Source organism: Monodon monoceros, unplaced genomic scaffold (genome assembly GCF_005190385.1).
Source record: "Monodon monoceros isolate NGI ecotype Baffin Bay Population unplaced genomic scaffold, NGI_Narwhal_1 Super_Scaffold_21, whole genome shotgun sequence".
NCBI lineage: Eukaryota > Metazoa > Chordata > Mammalia > Artiodactyla > Monodontidae > Monodon > Monodon monoceros.
Window position 1 is genome coordinate 173,473,504 of NW_021703778.1, and position 22,267 is coordinate 173,495,770.

The 22,267-nt window shown below is 63.0% G+C and overlaps 1 protein-coding gene across 5 annotated transcripts; it reads left to right on the forward strand.

Annotated features, from left to right (window-relative positions):
- Positions 1-463: 463 nt before the first annotated feature.
- Positions 464-18,455, forward strand: ADSSL1 (adenylosuccinate synthase like 1). Of its 5 annotated transcripts, none has more exons than XM_029237978.1 (13): positions 464-728; positions 7,469-7,571; positions 10,542-10,604; positions 11,375-11,425; positions 11,653-11,719; positions 12,776-12,883; positions 12,980-13,061; positions 13,575-13,701; positions 14,153-14,307; positions 15,030-15,154; positions 16,603-16,700; positions 17,854-18,003; positions 18,076-18,455. In XM_029237978.1, exons 1-13 carry the CDS (start codon positions 537-539, stop codon positions 18,126-18,128), a joined length of 1,374 nt encoding a protein of 457 aa, XP_029093811.1. In that variant the 5' UTR covers positions 464-536; the 3' UTR covers positions 18,129-18,455. The 5 variants fall into 5 exon arrangements, 4 of the variants coding, with proteins under 4 accessions (XP_029093811.1, XP_029093810.1, XP_029093809.1 ...); XM_029237977.1 differs by having other exon boundaries at positions 472-728; positions 17,854-17,974; XR_003795915.1 differs by lacking the exons at positions 464-728; positions 18,076-18,455 and adding exons at positions 5,675-7,380; positions 15,471-15,659 and having other exon boundaries at positions 17,854-17,943.
- Positions 18,456-22,267: the final 3,812 nt, after the last annotated feature.

The window sequence follows — 22,267 nt, forward strand, 5'->3', positions numbered from 1 at the left end:
CTGTCCTCTCTCTGCGCCCACCAGTGGGCGCCCGCGCCAGTCTGGAGAACCCGGGTTCACCGCGGGGCAGGTGCGCACCCCGTACACCCCGAGTGGGGCGGAAAGACGCAGCTCCCCTTTGGCAGACCGCACTCCCGCCCTGGAGGGGACCCCCGCGGTTTCTGGAACGCCGAGGTCCTGGACCTAGCGTGGCCGGCGGGCTGGGTCGCGGCGTCCAGGCCTCGCCTCGGGGAAGGCGAGCGCGATAGCCCCCAAGAGCATCCCCGGGGCTCCCCCGGCCTGGCAGCGTGGAGGGACCCCGGAGCGCGCCGTCGGGCCTTGCGCCCCCCAAACCCTGGCCCGGCCCGGCCCGCGGCCCCACCCTGTTCCGGGTGGTTGCGGGGGCGGGACCCGGCGGCCTGGAGGTCACGGCGGCGCGTCACGGCGCCCGAGAGCCCGGCCCCGCCCCCCGCCCCCGGCCGCTTCCTTTTAATGGCGCGGCGCGCTGGTGCGGCGGGCTCTCGGGCGGCCCAGCGGAGCGGAGGAGTTGAGCCAGCATGTCGGGGACCCGAGCCTCCAACGACCGGCCCCCCGCCGCAGGCGGCGTCAAGCGGGGGCGGCTGCAGCACGAGGCGGCGACCACCGGCTCCCGGGTGACCGTGGTGCTGGGCGCGCAGTGGGGGGACGAGGGCAAAGGCAAGGTGGTGGACCTGCTGGCCGCGGACGCCGACATCGTCAGCCGCTTCCAGGTGCGGCCGGACGCCAGACCCCCCCCCCCCCCCCCCCCCCCCCCCCGCCCCCCCGCCCCCCCCCCCCCCCCCCCGCCCCGCGGGCCCAGAGGGACCCTGCCCTCCCGCCCTCCCGGGACACCCCGCCCGCCCGCTCACAGCCCCTGCCGCTCATGGGAGCACACGCTTCCCTCCCCCACTGCCTCCCCCAGGGACCCTGCCTTCCCCACCAGCCCCACCCCCCAGGGCAGTGGGCCGGGGCAGAGCTATAAATACAAGTCGCTGAGCTGGGGACACCGGATCCTCAGGGGGCGGGGTGTGCCGTGGGTGTGATACTGGGCCCTGCAGTGGGGGGGGCAGGGACCCCAGCTTCCCAGTGGTTTGAGGGCCACGGAGACACCCTCCCTTCCTGGTTCTGTCTGGGTCTGGGACAGGGCTGGCTGACCACAAGGGGTCAGTGCACGCCGAGGAGGCTGAGTGCCCAGAGCCCAGAGTGGGAGCCAGCAAGGCCCCTCTAAGAGGGTTGGCCCTGGAGGGTCAGCCAAGCAGAGGCAGAGGCCAGGGCAGGACAGCGGGCCAGGTCCTGACGGCAGGCAGAGCAGGGACAAGGAAGAGAGGGGGGAGCCTCGGACTTACGGCCGGGGCGACCCCGTGGCTGGCAGTGCCAGCCAGGAGGCCAGACACAAGCTCCGTCCCCTGGGGGCCCAGGGCGGGGCCTCTGCCGGCTGCGGGCTGCTCTCTGCACCCCGTCTGTCCTGACTGCCACCGGGCAGTCCCTTGGGGCCCCGTGCCATGCTTGCTGCAATGGGCTGACCTACAGCTCGGGGTGCAGAGGGGTCAGCTTTGGGGTGCGTGCATTGGCGCTGCCAGGGATTGCAGCCACGGGCGGGAACGCTGCCAAAAGTGAGGAAGGGGCGCCCTCCGAGCTCCTCCTCCCTGGCTCTGTGGCCTCATTCCTGAGCTCCCGCCAGGCGGCCTGGGGCTCCGGCGCCCCAGGGGAGACCAACGTGCGGGGCCTGGGGAAGACGCTGCCATCCGGACCACTCCTGCCTGACGCAGACAGTGGGTTCCTGGAAGGTGCTTCCTGGGGTGGCGAGAAGTCTCCCACCCTCTCTCTGCCCTAAGCCACGGCGAGCAAGTCAGCTCCTCTCCCCTGGACCCTGCAGCCGAGCGCGTGGTCCATGCCCACTCTCCTCCCTCCCCAGCTCAGGGCATCCCCTCCTGGGGCCTGTCTGCTCCAGCAATGATGCCCAGGGCCCTTCGTGTGACCTGCCAGCTCTGGTCAGCCTCGCCCACCTGCCTGTGGCCGTCTCCCCTCCTCGAAGTGACCTCGGGGCTTTGCAGGTACCCGTGAGAGCCCTCATCTTGAAGCCACCGGGATGTCCTGGCTGTGGAGATGGTTCTGGAGTGAGGCCCTCCCTGCTCTACCACCTGGGTCAGCAGGCCGGGCCGTGCCCTCTTCCATCGCTGGACAGGACCAGCCAAGGGCAGAGCAGGCTGGACCCCCCAACCGCCTGGGGGGCCCCCTAGTCACCCTCGCCCCCACCCGTATTCTCCAACTGACATCAGTACATTTCCACCTGCAGGCCTCTGCTCTGCAACATGTGGGAATAATTCCCAGCTGTCCTGGGAGCCCACTGGGGTTTCTCCTCTCCAGCCTCCAAACAAGCTGGTGAGGTGGGGCCTCAGAGGAGTTGAGCAGTTGGAATAAGTAGCACTTATGGGCCCTCACGTGTGCCACACCCGCATGGCAACAGCGCTGGGCGTCGGGCTGGCACGGGGAGGGTCCAGCCCAGGCCCCGGGAAGGCTGCTTTTACTTAGGGCGTGTATGCGTGAAGCCCAGGGTCTTAGCCTTCACACTGCACCTTGACTCCAGGAGCTGGTCCGAGCTCGGGAGCGAGGGGCCAGGGAAGCTGTCAGTGGGGTCGCGTGCAGGGGGTGGGCTGGGCTGGGCTGGGGCCCGTCTGGGTGGCTGCCTAGAAGGGCTAAAGCCAGCCGGCCCCAGTGGCCGGAAGGGTCCCCTGGCCTGTCACCTGGGCCTGGGGCCATCCTGAGTGGCAGCTGCTACCCCCATGGCTGCCCTGGTCCCCGGCTCTGGTCTTGCCTCTGCTCACCCTCTGCCACCAGCAGGCCTGTCTCCCGTCTTGGCTCTGGTACAAGTGGGAAGCCCTTTGGTGGCCTTTGTCCACCTGGCTCACCTGGACTCACTTTCCTCCTGCCCAGAGGCGGCCTGGGGCCAGAGCCACCCATGCCCCCAGCGGCCATCCTCGTTTCTTCCCATCTCAGTGGTTTGGGGCCTGTGGTCAGCAAGCACCCCAAGACCCCCAAGACCTTCCTTACGGTCCAGAGACTCGGGCCTTAGGCCCCTCCTGCTGTTTTCTTTGACTCTAGGCCCCCTTTCCTGGCAGCCTCCCCTCTCCCCGAATGGAGGGTGCGCAGCCCTGCCCTTCACCAGCAGCAACCCTTCTGCAGCCTGGGTCCCCGGTCTGCCCCAGGGCTGGCTCCCTTCTCTCCTCATTTGCAGCCCAGCCCCCTGGGCTCAGGGATGGCCACGCAGCCTCCCCCTTTCCTCTCTCCGGTTCAGCTCCTGCCGCACCGCTGCGGCAGAGACCCCAGAGCCCAACCATCAGCGGCCTCCCCGCGCTGGCGCCTCATACCCCCTCTGCTCTTTGCACAAACAGCGGCCGAAGGCTCCGCTCACTCCCTGGGAGTCCCCGCCCCTCCTCTGGGCTCCGGCTTTCCGGCTTTCCATGTCTGCCGAGCGTCCTTCCTGCTGTTTGCCATCCCCCTCCGCCCGCCCCCCTCACCCGCCTCCGTGTTCCAGATAGGAGCCTAAGAGCTCATACACCTGGCCTGGCCGTCAGGCCTCGGTGCCAGCCCTCCTTCCATTCCCAGAGTTGCCTTCATCAGGCTTTGGGCCCCCACCCAGGACCCCAAGGCCTTCGCACGCACTGGGCAGGGTTTCAGATTCCCCTCCTTCCAAGGGCAGTAAGACAGCTCGGCTCGGCACCAGGGCACGGGCGGGTTTCCCTGGGGGAGCGCCACCGTCAGTCCCCAGGGAGCTGTGGCGATGGGCACGGTGATCTCACTCGTTGGGGGCCGCGTCCTGCGGCTTGTTGGTGCTCTGGGTCCCCTCTCCCTGGGAGGGCAACTGGGAAATGCCTCACCTGGAGCCCCAGGCTAGTCCAGGAGCCTCCGAGGGGGAGGGAGAGTGGGGAAAATACCTGGTGTTGTTCCAGAAGCAGCCCCCCTTCCACATGTACACCCTCCGATGACACCGGCCCCCCAGCAGTGCTCCAGGGGGAGGGCCTCCGCAGGGTCGTCCAGTCCCTCGTGGCTGTGGGAACATCCACGTGGAGCCCGCGCCCTCCTCTCTGCAGGCCTCACCCCGGTGCCTCATGGGACAGAGTAGCTCAGTTTGGGATGAGTGAATGAGTGGGTGAACGAATGAACGGCAGGAGCCCGCCAGCAGAGCAGACGCACAGAGGGAGCTGAGGGCGGCCTGGGTGCGTGCACTCCATGGTTTCACCCCGACCCTGCTGGGGGTGGGGGCAGTTCACAAGGGTCTCCAGCCGGAGAGCCGGCCCCTTGCTGCGTGCTGCACCCGCCCCTGATAACACCCGCAGCTCCTGCCGCTGCCCAGAGGCCTCCTCCCCCGCCCGTGGCCACACCCTGCGGCATGGGAGCAGCTTCACGGCCTCTGAGACACTGTCGCCCCGCGCTCAACCTCTGCCGCCTTTGTCTCTTCCCCAGAGAGGGTGGGGGGAGGGTGGGCTGGAAGGACACCTGCAGAGGCAGGGGGGTCGGGGCTGGGCAGGTACCCCAGTGGGTTGGCCTTGGCCCCGTTCCTGTGTCCCTGAGCGATAGAGCCGCCCTTTCTTAGATCCCTGCGGCCAGGGAAGCAACAGGCAGGAGCGCCCACCAGGGAGTTTGAGTAACCGGCCAGGCCACAGGGGTGGCTTCAGCATCCCTGGGCACTCAGAGCTGTGCCTGACCCAAAGCTGCCTCACGGAGGGGAGAACCTGGAGGCTGGCAGAGCCCTGAGGGTCCCCCTGGGACACGGAAGAGGGGTGAGGCCAGCTCCAGCTCACGCTTGCGGGGCCCCGGGCGTGGAGCTTCCAGAACCTGCCCACCCAGGAACGAAGGCCCTGCAGAGGCCGCCGGGCTGGGCCTGCGGGGCTGGAGCCTTAGGAAGGCAGGTGGGGTGTCCCTGCCCCAACCTCACCCCTAACTGTGCGGCCAGGAGAGGGCAGACGGGGGTCTCTCTGGGCGGTCACCTGGACCTCTGCAGAGCTGCTGGGAGGTGCGCCCTGCGGGGCAGCAGACCCCGGGCTCAGCGTCCAGGGCTGGCTCACGGCCCTGCGAGCGGACTGTGACCTGACGCCTGGGCCCCGCAGCCGGCAGGGCCACCTGCCTCCCACAGGCCCGCAGTGGCCTGCGCCTGTTCCTAGGCGCTGGTGTTTACCCCAAACAAATGTGGTGTGTGCTCAGGCCAGCTGGCGTTGGCACTGGGCACTCGAGAGCAGGGGAGGGAGGCGGGCCGTCTGGACCCCCACCAAGGCTGGCAGGATGCGGCTGGGGGGGGGGATGTCTGGCATACGGGGAGAGCATCTGCAAGCTGCCATCTGGTCTAGCTTGGGCTCTGCTGCAAACTCCTTTCTTGGGACCTCAGTTTACCCATCTGTCAAAGGAGGCCACGCACCGTGGGCTGACTCACCTACGGTGGGAAACCTGACCCTGGGTGTGAACTCCGCGGAGAACCTCACGTGAGGGGACTCGCTGCACGTGTACTGAGGCAAGGGCAGAGCAAGGACAGAAGTCTCGGGGCGGGCACAGTTGACCCCCAAACCTGGGGCCCATCAGTCACGGTGACTCAGATGGTCAAGGCTGAGCCCACCGCCCTACTCCCCCGCCCCCCACACCTCGTCAGCATCAGCCCCCTTCCCGGCCCCCCCCGGGGGGGCCCCCCCCCAGTTCACCCCCCAGCACAGTCTGCATCCGACCCCCCATGGCCTGACACCGCCTGCCCGCCCTTGCTCACAGGGCACCCCCTCCTTGGCCCCCAGCCCCCGCTGTCGTGCCCTTTGTCCTTCTGCTTTCCGCGTCATTTGTTCAGAGCCTGCGCTCAGTTCCCGCAGCCAACCACCTGGCTCGGGGCACCTGGGGAGGCGGCAGTCTGGCCTCCAGCTGTTGGCGGCCTTCGGGGGGCGGCTGAGCCGTGGGACCCAGCGCCGTCGTGCAGCAGGGCCTCAGGGATGCACAGCAGCATCGCAGCGACCCCAGGAGTCAATTAGAGGCAAACCCACCCCAGTCCCCCAACCCCCGTGTCAGGCCAGACAAGCCTCCCCGCGTGCGTTTGACAAGTGGAACGCTACGGTGTCTAGGGACCCCCGTGGAAGGGGCTGCTAGCCGGGCCGTGGTGGGGCCGTCTGGCACAGATCGCGGCCGAGCCCCAGGGCGAAAGGGGTATTGTGGGTGACGTTGGGCTCTGGCCCCGCTTCTTAAATTACCCGGGGGTGCGGTGAGGTCCAGGGGGAAGAGGCCCTGGCCAGGTCTCCTGGCGCCTGCGCCCCCAGCCTGGGCCATCTCGGTGGGGGGGCCCGGGAGACGTGTAAGTTTCATCCATCCCCAGGCTGAGGAGTAGGTGCTCCTGGCGGGAGGGGGCCGCCCTCATTCAGCCCTGCCTGCACGGGGCGAGGAGAGGCCTCCTATCGGGGGAGCCCCACCCTGCCGGGCCCTGCGGAGGCGGGGCTGAAGCCCTCAGCCAGCAGCCACCGACGCCTCCACAAGGCTGGAGAACAGCCGGGCGTGGAGGATGGAGGCCCTTCTGTGGAGAGCCTCCGCAGACAGGCGTGTGCTTCTGCAGGAGATTCAGCCGGGAAGGTGGAGCCGGGCTGGGCTCCGAGGCTCTGGGGACAGAGAGGGCCCCACAGAGCAGGCCCACAGCCTCTGGCGCCAGCCAGAACGTGCCCCTCCCTGGGCCCTGCTCACTGGCTCTGAGGACCCACGTGCTGGGGCCCACGCTGTCCGCTAGTGGCCGGAACTGGGACTGGAGGCCGGTGCCCCTCAAGGGCAGGGCCTTCCCCTGGCTCCCCCGACTCAGCCCTGACAGCCGCAGAGTGGTTTTTCCCTCTTTATTCTTAGATGGGAGACACAGGCCCCAGGGAGGGTCCCTGCTGGCCCATGCCAGCACCCAGTCCCCTCACCCGGCCGCAGAAGGGCTGTGCTACCTGGCCTGCCCTCTGCTTCCCCGGAGCTCGGGCTGTGTGGCAGCAAGGGCCATGGGGGCCTGAGTTTGCTTCCCGGGATGGTTGGGCCCCCTCATTCCTGCATCAGAGGACGAACCCCCAGAGGGACTCATGGGCAGGCAGGGCTCTGAGTGTGTCTGCAGCATCGGGGCTGCACTAGCCAGCCTCCCTGGAGCAATGGCACGTGACGATCCTGGGTATGGGCCAGCCCCTCTCTTGGACCCGGTCCCCTGGCCAGGCCCCTTCACCCCATCCCAGGAGCAGGGCCCTAAGCCAGCACCCCAGACGTGCATCAGAGCCGACCACTGGACCAAACTCCCCAAGTCCAAGCATGGACGGCACCTCACACTCCTTGGGGGACAGGACCATCACCCCGGGCAGCCCAGAGGGGACTCCTGAGCGCCTGCATTTAGAGCTGACTGGAGTGAGGCCGGTTGCCGGGCAGGCCTTCCCAGTGTGGGTCCAGGCCCCTGGGCTCCTGGATGCTGAGCCAGTTTGTTTCCTGTTCCCAGGGGGGCAACAATGCTGGCCACACCGTGGTGGTGGACGGCAAGGAGTATGACTTCCATCTGCTACCCAGCGGCATCATCAACACCAAGGCCGTGTCCTTCATTGGTGAGTGCCCGCCCCGCCCCACCCCAGCCTGGGATCCTGAGTGTGTGAGCAGGAGAGACCTGGGACGTCATCCAGCCCAAGGGCCCGGTGTGAGGCCTGGACGCAGCCGGAGAGCTGGGCTGGACCCCCGTCCCCCCTGCCCTGCCCAGCGTGAGGACCAGGTGCTCCTGGCCAGGAGGGAATAACCTCAGCCGGGCCTCAGCCCTGGGCCGGGAGGTTCAAGGTCCAAGGTCCCCGCCTCAAGCGGGAGCCCTCGCAGAGGCCTCTGACCCGGGACCTGTCCTCAGAGCCCCTCCCAGAGCCCAGGACCCCACCCAGCCTGGTCCAGAGGGAGGGAGAGTGCAGGAGGCTCCTCTGAGCGCTCAGACTCCCGCAGTGTGTGTGTACAGGCCTGTGTGCCTGTCTGTGAGTGAGCGCCCGTGCGAGTGTGCATGAGTGTGAGCGTGTGCGTGCTCCTGTGCGTGTCCTTAAGTGAGCGTGCGAGTGGGGTCGGGCCTGGCTCCCTGCCGCGTCGCTGGAGACGGGTCTGTGCAGGGAAGCTGTTCCTGGCCTGCTCGGGCCCCTCTGCGGGCGCCTCCCCTCGGCCCCTTCCCATTGCCTTCTGCTGCCCACCCCCCATGGGACACGCTCTGGCAGCTTCTGGTACTTTTCCTTCTGGCTCTTTCCACGCCTGGGCAGGCCCACACTCGTGACTTATCTGCCCCGCCCCCTCGCTGGCTGGGAAGCTGGGAAGCGGGGGTGGCGCGGCAGGTGTGTGCCCGGCGGTGGTAGGGGATCTGGCCCTGCGCGTGGGCCCAGGGACACGGCGGCAGAGGGGCCACAGGGCAGTGGGCAGTCAGGCTGAGCAGGAGGAAAGGGTCTCCCGGAGCCACCACCGTGGGTGAGGACAGGGCAGCGAGGACGCCAGCTCACCCGGGACCCCACGCCCAGGGGCTGGGGCTTTGCTCCAGGAAGCTGCTCAGCGCCAGCCTCGGTTGCTGGGCCCCAGGCCCCTCTGGGAGGGAAATGAGGCCAAGGAGGCACCGCTCGACCAGGGGGCGCTCTGCCCGGTCTCCGAGGAGCTGGGGGTGGGTGGGGGCCAGCAGTCACCGGGGAGCATGGGCAAGGGCTCAGCTTGGCGGTCAGCACGGCCAGACGGCAACGGCAGCGGGAAGCCCCTTAGCAAGGGCAGAACGAGCTGGCACTCACACAGCTGCCCCTCTAGCCCGGGTCACTGCCCCAGGCCCAGCCACGTGGTCATTTCAGGACTCGTGGCATTTAGGTGACCTTTTGTGCTCGGTGTGGCTTGCACCGTCTCGTCTCTGAGTCACTCCCGTCTGGACCCATGACCCATCTCCCTTGGCTAATCCCGGTGCTCAGGGGACGGGCTCCTCCCAGGAAGGCAGCGGGGGCCCTGCCCAGCTGGTTTTGGTCTTAGAGGAAGGGGCCAGCTTTGGCTTTAGCCTGGGCCCACGGTGACCTCATGACCTTGGTGAGCGCCTTCCTTCCCTGGCCTCAACCTCCGCCCTCTGTAGACCCTACTTCAGTTTTACGTGGATGGGGGGAAGCGTGGCTCCCCCGAGGCCCTGCTTGGGTCCCAGGAACGGCTGGAGGCTGCATTTCTCCGCACCTCCTGCTTTCCCATTTCTATGCCACTTAAATAAAACATAACAGCTTTATTGAGGTATAATTTACGTACCATGAAGTTCACCCCTGTGAGGGTACGACTGTACATCCATCACAATTCAGTTCTAGAACATTTTCCTCCCCTTGAGGAGTTTCTCCTCTCCCCTCCCCCCGCCACCCCCGACAACCACTGATCTGCTGTCTCCGTAAATGCTTCATGATGGTTTTTGTTTTGTTTTGACCGTTTTCTTCATTGTGATAAAATGTACGTAATATAAACTGACCCTCTTCGCCATTTCTAATTGTGCGGTTCGGCAGCGTTAAGTGCATTCACGTTGTGCAGGCTTCACCACCATCTGTCTGCAGCGCCGTGTCATCTCCCTGAACAGACACTCTGTCCCCGTTACATAGTCACGCCCCCTTTCCCTCTCCAGCCCCTGCCCCCTGTCTCCATGAGTCTGACTTCTCTATGGACCTCATACACGTGGATCACACAGAATGTGTTCTTCAGCGTCTGGCTTATTTCACTTTAGATAGTGTCCTCGAAGTTCATCCATGTTACCACCTGTGTCAGAATTACCTTCCTTTTTAAGGCTGGATAATATCCTATCATGTGGATGAACCACATCCGTCTGTTGATGGACGCCTGGGTTGCTTCCCCACCTTAGCTATTTTGAACGATGCTGCAGTGAACGTGGGAGCGCGTATTTCATGCTGTTTTTGTTTTTATTTATTTTAAAAATAGGCTATTTTATTTTATTTTTAAAATTAATTTATTTTTGGCTGTGTTGGGTCTTCATTGCTGTGCGCAGGCTTCCTCTAGTTGCGGCGAGCGGGGGCTACTCTTCGTTGCGGTGCGTGGGCTTCTCGTTGCGGTGGCTTCTCTTGTTGTGGAGCGAGGGCTCTAGGCGCGCAGGCTTCAGTAGTTGTGGTGCGTGGGCTCAGTAGTTGTGACTTGCGGGCTCTAGAGTGCAGGCTCAGTAGTTGTGGCGCACGGGCTTAGTTGCTCCACGGCATGTGGGATCTTCCCGGACCAGGGATTGAACCCGTGTCCCCTGTGTTGGCAGGTGGATTCTTAACCACTAGGCCACCAGGGAAGTCCCTGTTTTTTAGATTTTTTTTTTTTATGTGGACCACTTTTAAAGTCTTTGTTGAACTTGTTAACAGTATTGCTTCTGTTTTATGTTTTGGTTTTTTGGTTATGAAGCTTGTGGGATCTTAGCTCCCCGACCAGGGATTGAACCCGCACCCCCTGCATTGGAAGGTGAAGTCTTAACCGCTGGACCGCCAGGGAAGTCCCTGTGCTGTTTTAAACGTAAGGCCCCCACGTCCATGATGCGATTCAGTCTTGTGTCTGTGTTGCAGGCAACGGAGTGGTTGTCCACTTACCAGGCTTGTTCGAAGAAGCAGAAAAGAATGAGAAGAAAGGTAGGCCCGTGTCCCCGCAGACCCGCCCCGCCCAGGACACGTGCATGTTCCCAGCGGCCAAGTTGCCGGGTGGCTCGCCATGTGGTTTCTCCTGAGGGCGGCGGCAGGTGGGCAGGTGGGGCGGCTTCCACGGCTGGCCCCCTGCCTGGGCCTGCTGGCTCTGCCTGTGCAGGAAGCCGGGAGCGGGCAGTCCAGCGGCCCCAAACTCTGGCTCCAGGCCACAGCCTCAGTGTCGCAGGGGAGCTTTCGTGACACTGGGGACAGGTGGCACTGGGAGATAAAGACCAGGCTGTCCAGGAAGGAGCCCTGGCACCTGGAATATGTCCCTGATGTCCGGCTGAGACTGGGGACCATTGGACCGACCATGCAAGCAGGGAAGAATGTGGTCTCTGGGGGCTGTTCAGGGGCAGGAGGCTGGCAGGCAGTGACCGAGGCCACCAGCCAGGCATCTGGGCAAGTGGGACCCCAGTGGCTGTTTAGAGGCAAGATGACACAGCAGCCCTGAGATGCCGTGGAGGAAGCATAGCCTCGGCCTCAGGGCTCAGCGCAGGCATGAAAAGAGCGAGTGGAACCCTGGCCCTGGGACGCGGGCACCAGGAGGTGCCGGGACGGAGACCCCATGGGGAGACAGGCTCGCCCGTGGGCACGTGGGTGGACGTCCCTGGGGGGAGGGCCCAGGACTCCCCCCCAGAGAGGCCACCATGGGGAGGGCCCGCCGCTGACTGGAGGTGACTCTGTGGCCCGTGGCCAACCACGTGCTGTGTCCGCAGGCCTGAAGGACTGGGAGAAGAGGCTCATCCTCTCTGACCGGGCCCACCTCGGTGAGTCTCAGGCCCTCCCTGCCCGCCTGTGAATGACGCCCCCATCCCCACCATGGCCTGGGGCTTCCCCAGGCCTTCTCCAAGGGCTTCTGGGGGTGCCAGGTCGGGATCACTGCCCCCACTGGCAGATGGGGAGATTGAGGCCCGGGGGACCCCAGTGCATCCCCGGAGGCCCTGTAACCGTCTGTCTCTCCCGCTCGTGGCGCCCCCGCCGGCCCGGCCGGCAGTGTTCGATTTTCACCAGGCGGTGGATGGGCTCCAGGAGGTGCAGAGGCAGGCCCAGGAGGGCAAGAAGTGAGTAGTGCGTGTGCTCAGCTCGTGGCCCTCGAGTCCATGGATGGAGAGCTGGGGGCGTGTGGGGTGGGGAGCGTGCGTCCACCCGAAGCCCCCGAGGACGGTGCCCGTCGGTTCACCCCAGGCCTCGCTGGCCCCGAAGCCCTAGTGAGCCGCCTCTCCCCGGGGCCGCGCCGTCCTCCCCGGCCTCCACCCCGCGGAGTGCCCGTGCTGTCTGTCGCCTGCTGCGCCCCCCACCCCTGCTGGGATCGCAAGCCAGCCTTGACCATAGCTCTGTCACGGCACCCCGTCCTGCCCACCAGCTCTTGGTGGCCGTTCACTGGTTCTCCAGAGATATTTGTTAGAAGGGGCCGGGGACGGTTCTCAAAGCCGGGACAGGGATGCAGCAGGCCAGAGTACTGCCTCTCACACACACGTGCACACGCGCGTCCACAAGCGCACACGTACATACACATGCATGTACCACACACATGCACACACCGGTGCATGCATGTCTGCACACAAATGTGCATGCACCACACACGGCACACGCTCACACCCAGGCACACACGCTCCCATAGGAGCATATGCACCCACAAACATGCACGCACACACACAGGGCTTGGCCACATGCAGGTGGCAATGCTGAGCCTGGCTGGGCTGTGGCGGGCAGAGGGTAGAGGATGGGCACAGCTGGGTTCCGGTCCCGGAGCAGCAGCCTCCGTGCCAGGCGAGAGGGAAGCCAGGGCAGAAGGCAGACAGGCCGGGGAGGGCACCACTGGGCACTGGGCCTCAGACGGGGGATAGGGGAGGGTCAGGGCTGGGACTCAGACCCGGTGCCACCACCGCAGCCCCGGGTCCCTGGAAGCTGGCCCCGTGAGATGTCCCGTGGTTCTCATGGCCGTCCCAGACCCCCGGGTGCTGCTGCCGGGAGGGACCCTCAGATGCCACCCAGCTCGACCTTGATTTCTGGGGCTGGAAACCCGCGTTCCCAGGCTCCTCCCCCAGGCCCCGGGCAGGCTGGCCTGGGCAGGCTGGCCTGGGCGACCCGAGTTCACAGCCTGGCCTGTCTTTTAGCATCGGCACCACCAGGAAGGGGATTGGACCGGCCTACTCATCCAAGGCGGCCCGCACGGGCCTCCGTGTCTGTGACCTCCTGTCAGACTTCGACGAATTCTCCACCCGGTACCTGAGCTGTCCGTGACCCCAGGGGAGCCTGGCCAGGGAGGTGGGCGCAGGGCTCCAGGGGGCCGGGGGTCTCAGTCATTGTCGCTTCTGCAGGTTCAAGAATCTGGCCCATCAGCACCAGTCCATGTTCCCCACTTTGGAAATAGACGTTGAAGGTCAACTCAAAAGGCTCAAGGTACAGCCGGGCACCTCGGCATCAGGGCCGACCCCGCCGAGGGTCCGCGTCCCACCGACCGTCCGTGCACATTCGTGCAGTGCACCTGTCGCGTTATCACAGGTCGCCTGGGCTTGGGGCTGCGGGCCTCCCGTGGGCGCCTCCTGGCCAGCCGTGCTCATGGCGGTCTTCTCGGCAGACCGGGGACTCACCTCCTGGCCTGGGCCCTCGCCTCCTCTCTGAGGAAACTGCCCCAGATGTGCTGGGGGACAGAGGCCGACCCTGTCTGTCTGGGGCAGGGGCAGGCGGGAGACAGGAGGATGTCAGCGCAGAGCCCTTCTGGAAGTTTCCAGGGCTGGGACCCCAGCTCCTCCACTCTCGTCTGGGGCTGTAAATGTGACAGGGCGGGACAAGCGGGGACACCTGCAGACCGAGCCCCTCGCTGGGCAGGAATTTGCTGGAAAAGGGAGGCTGTGGGGAGGAGGCCAGAGCTGGGTGGACACCCTAGTTCCTGCATCTTCCCCCTTTCCCCAGGGCTTCGCTGAGCGGATCCGACCCATGGTCCGAGACGGCGTTTACTTCATGTACGAGGCGCTCCACGGCGCCCCCAAGAAGATCCTCGTGGAAGGCGCCAACGCAGCCCTCCTCGACATTGACTTCGGTACGTCCCGGCCACTTCCCCACAAACCCCGCCTTTCAGAGACAGGCGTGGTGCGGCCTCCCTCCATGGCCGCGCTGCCGGCCGTGCCCAGGAAACGTACCGCCCTCGTTTCCCTAACTTCAGCCGAGAGAGGAGAAGGGAGAAGCTGGGCTGGAGGGGAGGGAGGGAGGGCGAGAGAGACCGGCGGGGCCTCAACTGCCCCACGTGGGCCTCTGTCCACCCTGTCCCTGACGCAGGGACACACCAGCACCGAGGCCGCAAGGCGCAGGCAGGGGAGGCACGCACCGTCCAAACCCGAGAGACCCTCTCCCTCCCCTCCCCCCCCCCAGCTCATACCCACCGCGCCCTGTGCCGGCCACTCCCCCGGGATGATCCCCCCGGAGACCCTGCCAAGGGGGACCCCTGGGCCCAGGTGATCTGCGGGGTGGGGGCCTGACTGGCTGTCTCACAGGGACCTACCCCTTTGTGACGTCATCCAACTGCACGGTGGGCGGCGTATGCACCGGCCTGGGCATCCCCCCCCACAACATAGGCGAGGTCTACGGCGTGGTGAAGGCCTACACCACACGCGTGGGCATCGGCGCCTTCCCCACCGAGCAGATCAACGTGAGTCCCCAGCCCCGCGGGACTGCGTGGGCACCTGGTGGAGGGGCCTGGGGAGGCTAATGAGGTGCAGGACGCTGCCGCACCGTGGCCGTACACAGTGGAGCCCCTCGGCTCGGGAAGGGCACCGAGAGCTGTGTCTCTGCTCCATTCTCAGGGACACAGGCCACCTTCGTCCTTGGGGGCCTGAGCCCGCCTGGGTTTGGTCTCAGCCAAGCTAGAGCAGGGCCAGAAGCAGCACCGCCCCCACCCCGCCCAGCAAGCTGCTCTCCAGCCTCGTGGGTGTTTCTGGAAGCTCAGGACACCGTCGGCCTTCCTCTCACCTGGCCTTGTGCCCTCATGGCCGGCGAGCACCCGAGACTCTTGTCCTGGGCAGATGTCTGAGAGCCAGAGTGGGAAGGGGCTTGAATGAGGCGCAGGGACAGGGATAGGACCCCTGAGAAATAAACACACACCTGCCCAATGCTCAGCTGCAGGGCCAGGTCCATCCACCCTCACCTGCCCACGAGGCCCAAGGAGTAGGTGCTGGTCAGCGCGGCCCTACCTGTGGGGGCCTCAGGTGGGGCAGGTGTGCCGGGGACCAGGGAAGCAGGCGTGGGGGGGGGGTTATCGTCAGGGGCTGCAGGGGGGTCGGAGGGGAGGGCAGGGGAGGCGCTGTGAGCGCCAGGCAGCCGGGCGCATGCTCCCTTTCCCGTGGCACCGGGGCCCTGTCTGTCCCCACGCAGGAGATCGGTGACCTGCTGCAGAGCCGCGGCCACGAGTGGGGCGTGACCACGGGCAGGAAGAGGCGCTGTGGCTGGCTGGACCTGATGACCCTCAGATACGCCCACATGGTCAACGGATTCACCGCGTAAGTGGCACTTCCGGCACATCTGCTACTGAGCCCCCCCCGGGGTCCGACCCTGAGTCCCCAGACACGATGGGAGCAGGGGAGCTGGGCCTCGGGGCTCAGGGCCACCATCTCCCCACGCAGGGTGATGTCACCCGAGGGAGACCCTTCTCCACGGCGTGGCCACAGTGGGGTGACGTGGAGGCCCACGCGGGGCACCTTGGAGCTGGCCCTGCGGCCAGCCGTGCATCTCCTCCTGAGCACAGACAGGGCTGGGGCTCCCGCACGAGCTGTGCCAGCGGCAAACGCCATCACTTCACTTCCCCCAAACCCCCAGGGTGACACTGGGCTCCTAAGAAGGGGGCAGAACAAACCCCCGGCAGGAGAGGCGACGCTTGAAGCTTGCGAGACCCCGCAGAGAGGCGGCCGTGGGGACGCAGCCTGCACTGGTCCTGGAGAGCGGCCAGCTGGGTTTACAGCCCCTCGGGGGCCTCCGCAGGTCCCCCCCGCTCTGGGGCCCCGGTCTGTGAGTCTGTGGACAGGAAGATGACCCCGAGGGGGCCGGGAGCAGGAGCCCCCCTCCTCTGAAGCAGTACCCCCAGGGGGCAGGGCGGGCCCCCCACAGTGCCCCCGAGACCAGCCAGGCAGCCGGGCTGCTCTTGGTGATGGTTCTGTTCCCGGCGGCTCAGACCTTGCCCTGGGAAATGAGGGGCTTCATGCGAACGGGGGACTTCCTGCTTCCTCCCCAGAAAGACGGGCCAGGGTGCGAGGTGCACGCTTGTCACAGCGCACGGCCCACGAGTTAACCACAGCCGCGCTCGGTGTGTGTGGGCCGTCCGTCCGCGGGAGGCACAGGGACGAAGTGGCCGAGGACATGGGGTCCGAGGCCCCCGGCCCGCAGTCCTTGTGTGCAAAGCGGGGAGATGCAGCCTCCCGGGGCCCCGAGGGTAACAGCCCAGCCCGGGTCAGGGCAGTGGCGCTGCGCACGGTGGCCCACGTGGGCTCGGGAAGCCCAGGGACACCCACCCAGAGGCCCTTGAGGCCTGGCCGTGCAGAGATGAGGAAAGGAAAGGGAGAAACTTGCATGAAGCCCGGGCTCCCTGGCCCTGGGCGGACGGTGCGGGAGACCCTCAGGGGTGGACGACGTCACGGGCACCGGTGGTCTCGGCCCGGGCTCGGGGTCTCCCGGGTCAGAGGGGCGTGGACGGGCACAAGGCTCACATGCCCAGACCCTCAACGCGGCCGTTAGAAGGGCAGAAAGGACAAGGCCACCAGATCGGGGTCCCCATGGGGTGCTCAGGGCCAGGTGGGCCAGGTGGCTGGAGCTGGGTTCCAGCCTGGCCATAGGCGGCCTTTTCCATCCTCCTCTCGATTCCTGGCAAGTAGAGGAGAAGCGAGGGGTGGAGCCCGACAGGAGAAATGACGGCGTAGCTGAGCGCCGCTCGGCTTCTCGCTGTGGTTTTGGACAGGCTGGCCTTAACGAAGCTGGACATCCTGGACGTCCTGGACGAGATTAAAGTCGGCATCGCGTACAAGCTCAGCGGGAAGCGGATCCCCTACTTCCCAGGTGGGAGCACGGCGGCTTTCCTGTCCTTGGCCTGTCTCGCGGGACCTGGGAACAGACGTCATGACCCGTGGTTTCTGGGGCGAGGGGACAGGGTGTACGTGTTGAACACGCGGGGTCAGTGCGTGTCTGGGAGACTCATCCCGATTCTGTCTGTGGCAGGTTCTCACCCCGATGGGAGGCCTGGCCGGGCCTTGGGGCAGTTGCCAGGCATCCATGGTCTGGGAAGGGCTCAGAGGGACCGGCCTGACCCCGGGACCCTGGGGGACCCTCAGGAGCCTGGGGTCAAGGCCCACCTCCCGGTAGCTGGGGACTCACCTGAAATACCCGACGTCAGGTCTGGACGCTCAAAGCTCTGGGCAAATAGGAAGACGACTTTGACCTAAGAAAACATACATTTTTGGTTAGACTCCTTAAGGTTCTAACTGGAGTTTCTGTAACCAAGGAAGCATCCTTTCTTTTAAAAAGCATAAAGGCAGTGCTGTTTTCCTGGGGTCACAGTTACTTGTGCATCTGCACCGGGGACACGTGACCCCACCCTCACCAGTGGCCATGGGCGAGCTGACCCCCGCTGCCCCACCCCCAGCACGTGTGTACACCCGCCAGCACCGGCGGCTGTGGGAGCCCCGTGCGTCCTCTCGGCCAGTGTGCCCCAGCCCTACTGACCCTGAGCTTCGAGAGGGCTCGGGAGCATTCGAACTTGGAGTGCATGCAGGGCGCTTGCAGTGGACGGCCCCTTGCAGCATCTTCTGACGATAAGGGGTGGTTGGTGTCTGCTGTAGCCCTGGAGGCCCCGCCAAGTGGGGTCCCTGCCCTGAGGAGGGGGCTATAGATCCTTTAGGACCTCTTGACACTTCAGGACCCTAGATCCCCTTAGAATTTCCAAGCGGGGGCCTCAGAGTTCCTCTGATGATCGCTGTGGACGTTGCAGCAGAGCGCGTAGTGAATCCGTGTCCAGGGTGGCATGTCCCCTGGGCTGGAAGGGGTACAGCCAGTGTCCGAGAACCACCCCCACCCCCTGAGTAAACCAAGCAGGGCGGCTTGCCTTTCCCGCCTCTGAGCCCCGGGGCAAGCGGACCCCAGGCTGGGGGTCCCGGCCCCGTGGCCGAGCAACTGTCCACAGCACGTGGTTCACCCCCGCCCTGTGTGTCCCCAGCCAACCAGGAGATTCTGCAGAAGGTGGAGGTGGAGTATGAGACGCTGCCTGGGTGGAAGGCGGACACTACGGGCGCCAGGAAGTGGGAGGACCTGCCCGCACAGGCCCAGAGCTATATCCGGTTTGTGGAGAACCACGTTGGAGTGGCAGGTGGGTGCCCTGAGCCCTGGCTGCCCCCTCTCCCCGCCGTGCCCTGGGCTGAACCTCCCCTTTCCGTTTCAGTGAAATGGGTTGGTGTTGGCAAATCCAGAGATTCGATGATCCAGCTGTTTTAGACCAAGACAGAGCTGATCCCGGCAGGCCACACCCACGCCAGTGGCCACAGTAGCGTCCTTTCCCCAGCCAGCAGAACCAACGCCGCAGACAAAGAGATTTGAAAACCATTTTCTGTACTTTTATATTTCTCTTTAAGCCTTCAGCTCCACCCACTGATTTCTACAACTTGAAACATCTGAAAACCAGTGTTGGGTACATTTTAAAATCTGCTATTTCCAGTGAGCCGAAGCGCTCAAAACAGAGACCTTTTATGGCACGTGAATTGTCACATGGTTGTATGCCCGGTTGGAGCCATTTAGTAATAAACAAATCCGACTGCCGCTGAACGGTAGTGAGCAGTGCATGTTTTGTTCTGACTCTGTCGTCGTCATTTTGACTTTTAAACGCTGGAAGGCGCCACTTTGCCACATCAGCAGTCTGGGTGACACACATTTTCTTTTGTTTTTTAATAGATTTATTTATTTATTTATTTATTTTTGGCTGCGTTGGGTCTTCGTTGCTGTGCGCGGCCTTCCTCTAGTTGTGGCGAGTGGGGGCTACTCTTCGTCGCGGTGCGCGGGCCCGTCATCGCGGTGGCTTCTCTTGTTGCGGAGCACAGGCACACGGGCTCAGTAGTTGTGGCGCACGGGCTCTAGAGCACAGGCTCAGTAGCTGTGGCGCACAGGCTTAGTTGCTCCGCGGCATGTGGGATCTTCCCAGACCAGGGCTCGAACTTGTGTCCCCTGGGTTGGCAGGCGGATTCTTAACCACTGCGCCACCAGGGAAGCCCTGACACACATTTTCGTGTCACGAAGCCAAGCCGTGAGTTTGCTCAGACCACAAAATGCAACCAGCCCTGGGAAGAGAGACCACGGGCATTAAACAGGTTTTCCAGAACTAAACACTTCAACAGATTCACCCTAGCACCCCGAGCCCTTCCCCGCAACCATCAGTGCCCTCCATTTCGGTGGAACAGCCACTGGCCCCATCCCTCTTGAGTCCCCTGGGCTAGGAAGCCACTTCTCAACTGGCTGAAGCTGCAAAGAGCCTGCTGTAGTCTCTGCTCAACCGGAAGCCGAGTGGTAGCTTCCTTAACCCTTCACAGTTTGGGGTAAGTTTAGAAAAATAGCAGGTCTTTTGGTATCATTTCAGAGAGGGGAGGGATTATACATATGGAGAGACCTAGAATCTGCCGGGCTTAAATCCTAGGTTGTTTTTTTTTTTAACTATTTATTTATTTATTTTTGGCTGCATTGGGTCTTCATTGCTGCGCGCAGGCTTTCTCTAGTTGTGGCGATCGGGGGTTACTCTTTGTTGCGGTGCACGGGCTTCTCATTGCGGTGGGTTCTCTTGTTGCGAAGCGCTGGCTCTAGGCACGTGGGCTTCAGTAGTTGTGGCTCACGGGCTTAGTTGCTCTGCGGCATGTGGGATCTTCCCAGACCAGGGCTCGAACTTGTGTCTCCTGGGTTGGCAGGTGGATTCTTAACCACTGCGCCACCAGGGAAGCCCTAAATCCTAGCTTTTTAGAGCTGAGGATGCCAGCTGGGTTCACTGACATTGGGCCGCTGCCAACTCAGCTTGCTTCCCATGGGCCCTGCCGGCCCCGGGCAGTTCCGCAGGGTCCGGTGTCACTGGCTTGCACCACGGGGTCCCAAACTCATGTGACAGCATGTTGGGTGAAAGGGCCACAGATCGGGTGTGTGGCTCCACACCTGCCAGCGAACTTTTCCAAACAGTGCCGAGAACAGCCTTCAGTGGTTTGAAAGATGTCAGGGGCATGCGTGCGGACCAGCTTCCTCGGGCAGCAGGGCTACAGGTGAGAAGCGCCAGCAGAAGCTCATCTTGGCGTTTCCCAAGAATTATTTCCTTCCTCGACAGAGCAAGAGGGGCGAAGGGAGAGGCCGAAGGCAGGGTGAGTTCTTAAGGAAAGAGGAGGTGGGCCCCAGCTTTTCTCCCTGCCCCCGGGGATACTGGGGCAGTATCAGTCAGGCTTCTCCTGACCAGATGACCATCCTGCTATGACAGAGGGATGCACGCTTTGGGCCATCAACCAGAGTAGGCATTTTCCAAAGAAATCATTTCATTCTGCATGAAAAGCTGCATCCCTGGCTTGGCAAGCTCAACCTGCATAAATGACAAAGCTGCACAAAGCCGCTATATTACGTAGTAGCTGCTAAATTCTCCACCCGAATACGAGTTGTCCTTTCCTTTGATCTCTGGACAAAATCTTGGGGAGGCAGCCCCAGGCGATGTCTTTGAGTATCTGCAGGTGTTACACAAGGTGAAAAGACACCAGTTTGGAGGGGAAATCATTCTTCCCCGGCCCCAGCTTCCTACTCCCGTGTGGCCCAGGGATGGGAGGCTCTGTCCTCTGGGTTGGGTTAGAACACACAGCCCCCTTTTTCTCAGTATCAGATGTTGTGAGGGTCTGAGTAATTATAATAAGGTGCCCTCTCTTCTTTGCACCAATAACACAGCCCCATTGTATACGAGCTCACAGTGGTCTCAGGTCAATACATGGATAAAAGACAAGTAAGTGATTTGATAACGTTGTTTGATAAAACGTGTTTTTCCAGGGACTTCCCTGGCGGTCCAGTGGTTAAGACTCTGTGCTTCCACTGCAGGCGGCAAGGGTTCGACCCCTGGTCGGGGAACTAAGATCCCATATGCCGCGGGGTGCGGCCAAAATGTAAAAAAAACAAAAACAACTAAAAAGTGTTTTCCCAAACACTTTGGAAAGCTGCTGGTTTGCTCAGAAGTTTAACATTCATCTACCCTACCATCAGATAGCCATTCCACTCCTAGGCACTGACCCACAACAAATGACCACGAATGTACAGAAAAAGCCTTAGACGAGAACGTTCAGAGCAGCTGCCCTCATCAGAGCCAAAACCTGGCACAGCCCAGGTGTCAGTTGACAGGTGAACAAACTGTGGTCCATCCGCACACGGAATACACTCAGCAACAAAAGGAATGGACCACTGAGGAGTGCAGGACGGTGGCCGGTCTCGGAGCGAACTGAGGGAAAAAGCCAGACACAAAGGTGCACGTGCAGAATAAGACCGAGCCTGTGAGGTTCTAGGACGGCAGCGTCCCTGTAGGGATGAAAACAGAGCAATGGTCACTTCTGCCCGGGGCGGGGGAGGGGCGACAGGGTCATCGTAACTGGCAGAATTGTATACATTTACCATCTGGGCAGTCCACTGGTGGAAATACACACGACTGCGCTGTAAGTAAATTATACCCCAATCTAAAAGTTACTCAAAGTAACCATACAACCATCTTACATAACTGAGATGACAATTACTCACAATTTTAGGACCCCGAGGCAACTTTGATGAAGCACATTAATGAATACGTTTCCTGCCGGCCTTACCCACTGTGCATTTGTTGGAGGGGAAGTTTGCTGCACTTCTCGTGGGAAAACAGAAAGCATGTTCCTTCCTCATCTGACACATATTCACTTCCAGAATGTCCAACTTTCTAAGGCCAAATTATGCCATTCCGCAAATGCTTTGCATGAGTTCGGTTTTCCTGGGATATCGCCCCGCCCCGGGCAAGGCAGTTCTCCTTACTCTGCTTCCACAGCTCCCGTCCTTCCCCTTTTGTGACATTTGTCCCACCAGAGGGCAGGGACCCCGCTGGCTCTGCTCCACACCACCCCTAAGGGCCTAGCACAGAGCGCGGTATCTATTAAGGGCTGAATTGTGTTCCCCTAAACTTCACATGTTGGTGCCTCAACTCCCAGTACCTCCGAATGGGACTGTATTTGGAGGTAGGGACTTTGAAGAGGTCATTTTTTCCGGAGCTTTATTGAGGTATAACTGACATATATTTAGATATAATTGATATAGAACATATAATTGACATATAATGTACACCTTAATTGTACACTGTTGACTAAAACAATAAAAGAGACCATCAAAATGGGTTTATTTGGGAACGGCAAAAAAATTGCAATTCGGGACGTGTAATCTATGGCTAACCACAGGCAAGTCTGGAGAACAAAGGAGGGAAAACTCTTGAGAAGGAGGAGATGGAAGGGGCTAGTCTGAGCAAAGAACCCATTGGTGGAAACTGGGAGTTTGACATGTAAGTGGTCTTTCATTGGCTGAGTTGTGACAGACTCTTATTGGCTGGGCTGTTGTCGGGCAAGGAG

What these genes read in the sequence shown, in the direction of transcription:
- ADSSL1 (XM_029237975.1), top strand. Translation starts at nt 7,156, where the DNA reads ATGGGCCAGCCCCTCTCTTGGACCCGGTCCCCTGGCCAGGCCCCTTCA. An exon ending in CTCTGACCGGGCCCACCTCG is followed by an intron (nt 11,426 to 11,652) that starts GTGAGTCTCAGG and finishes CCCGGCCGGCAG; the next exon opens with TGTTCGATTTTCACCAGGCG. An exon ending in CAGGCCCAGAGCTATATCCG is followed by an intron (nt 17,975 to 18,075) that starts GTTTGTGGAGAA and finishes TTTCCGTTTCAG; the next exon opens with TGAAATGGGTTGGTGTTGGC.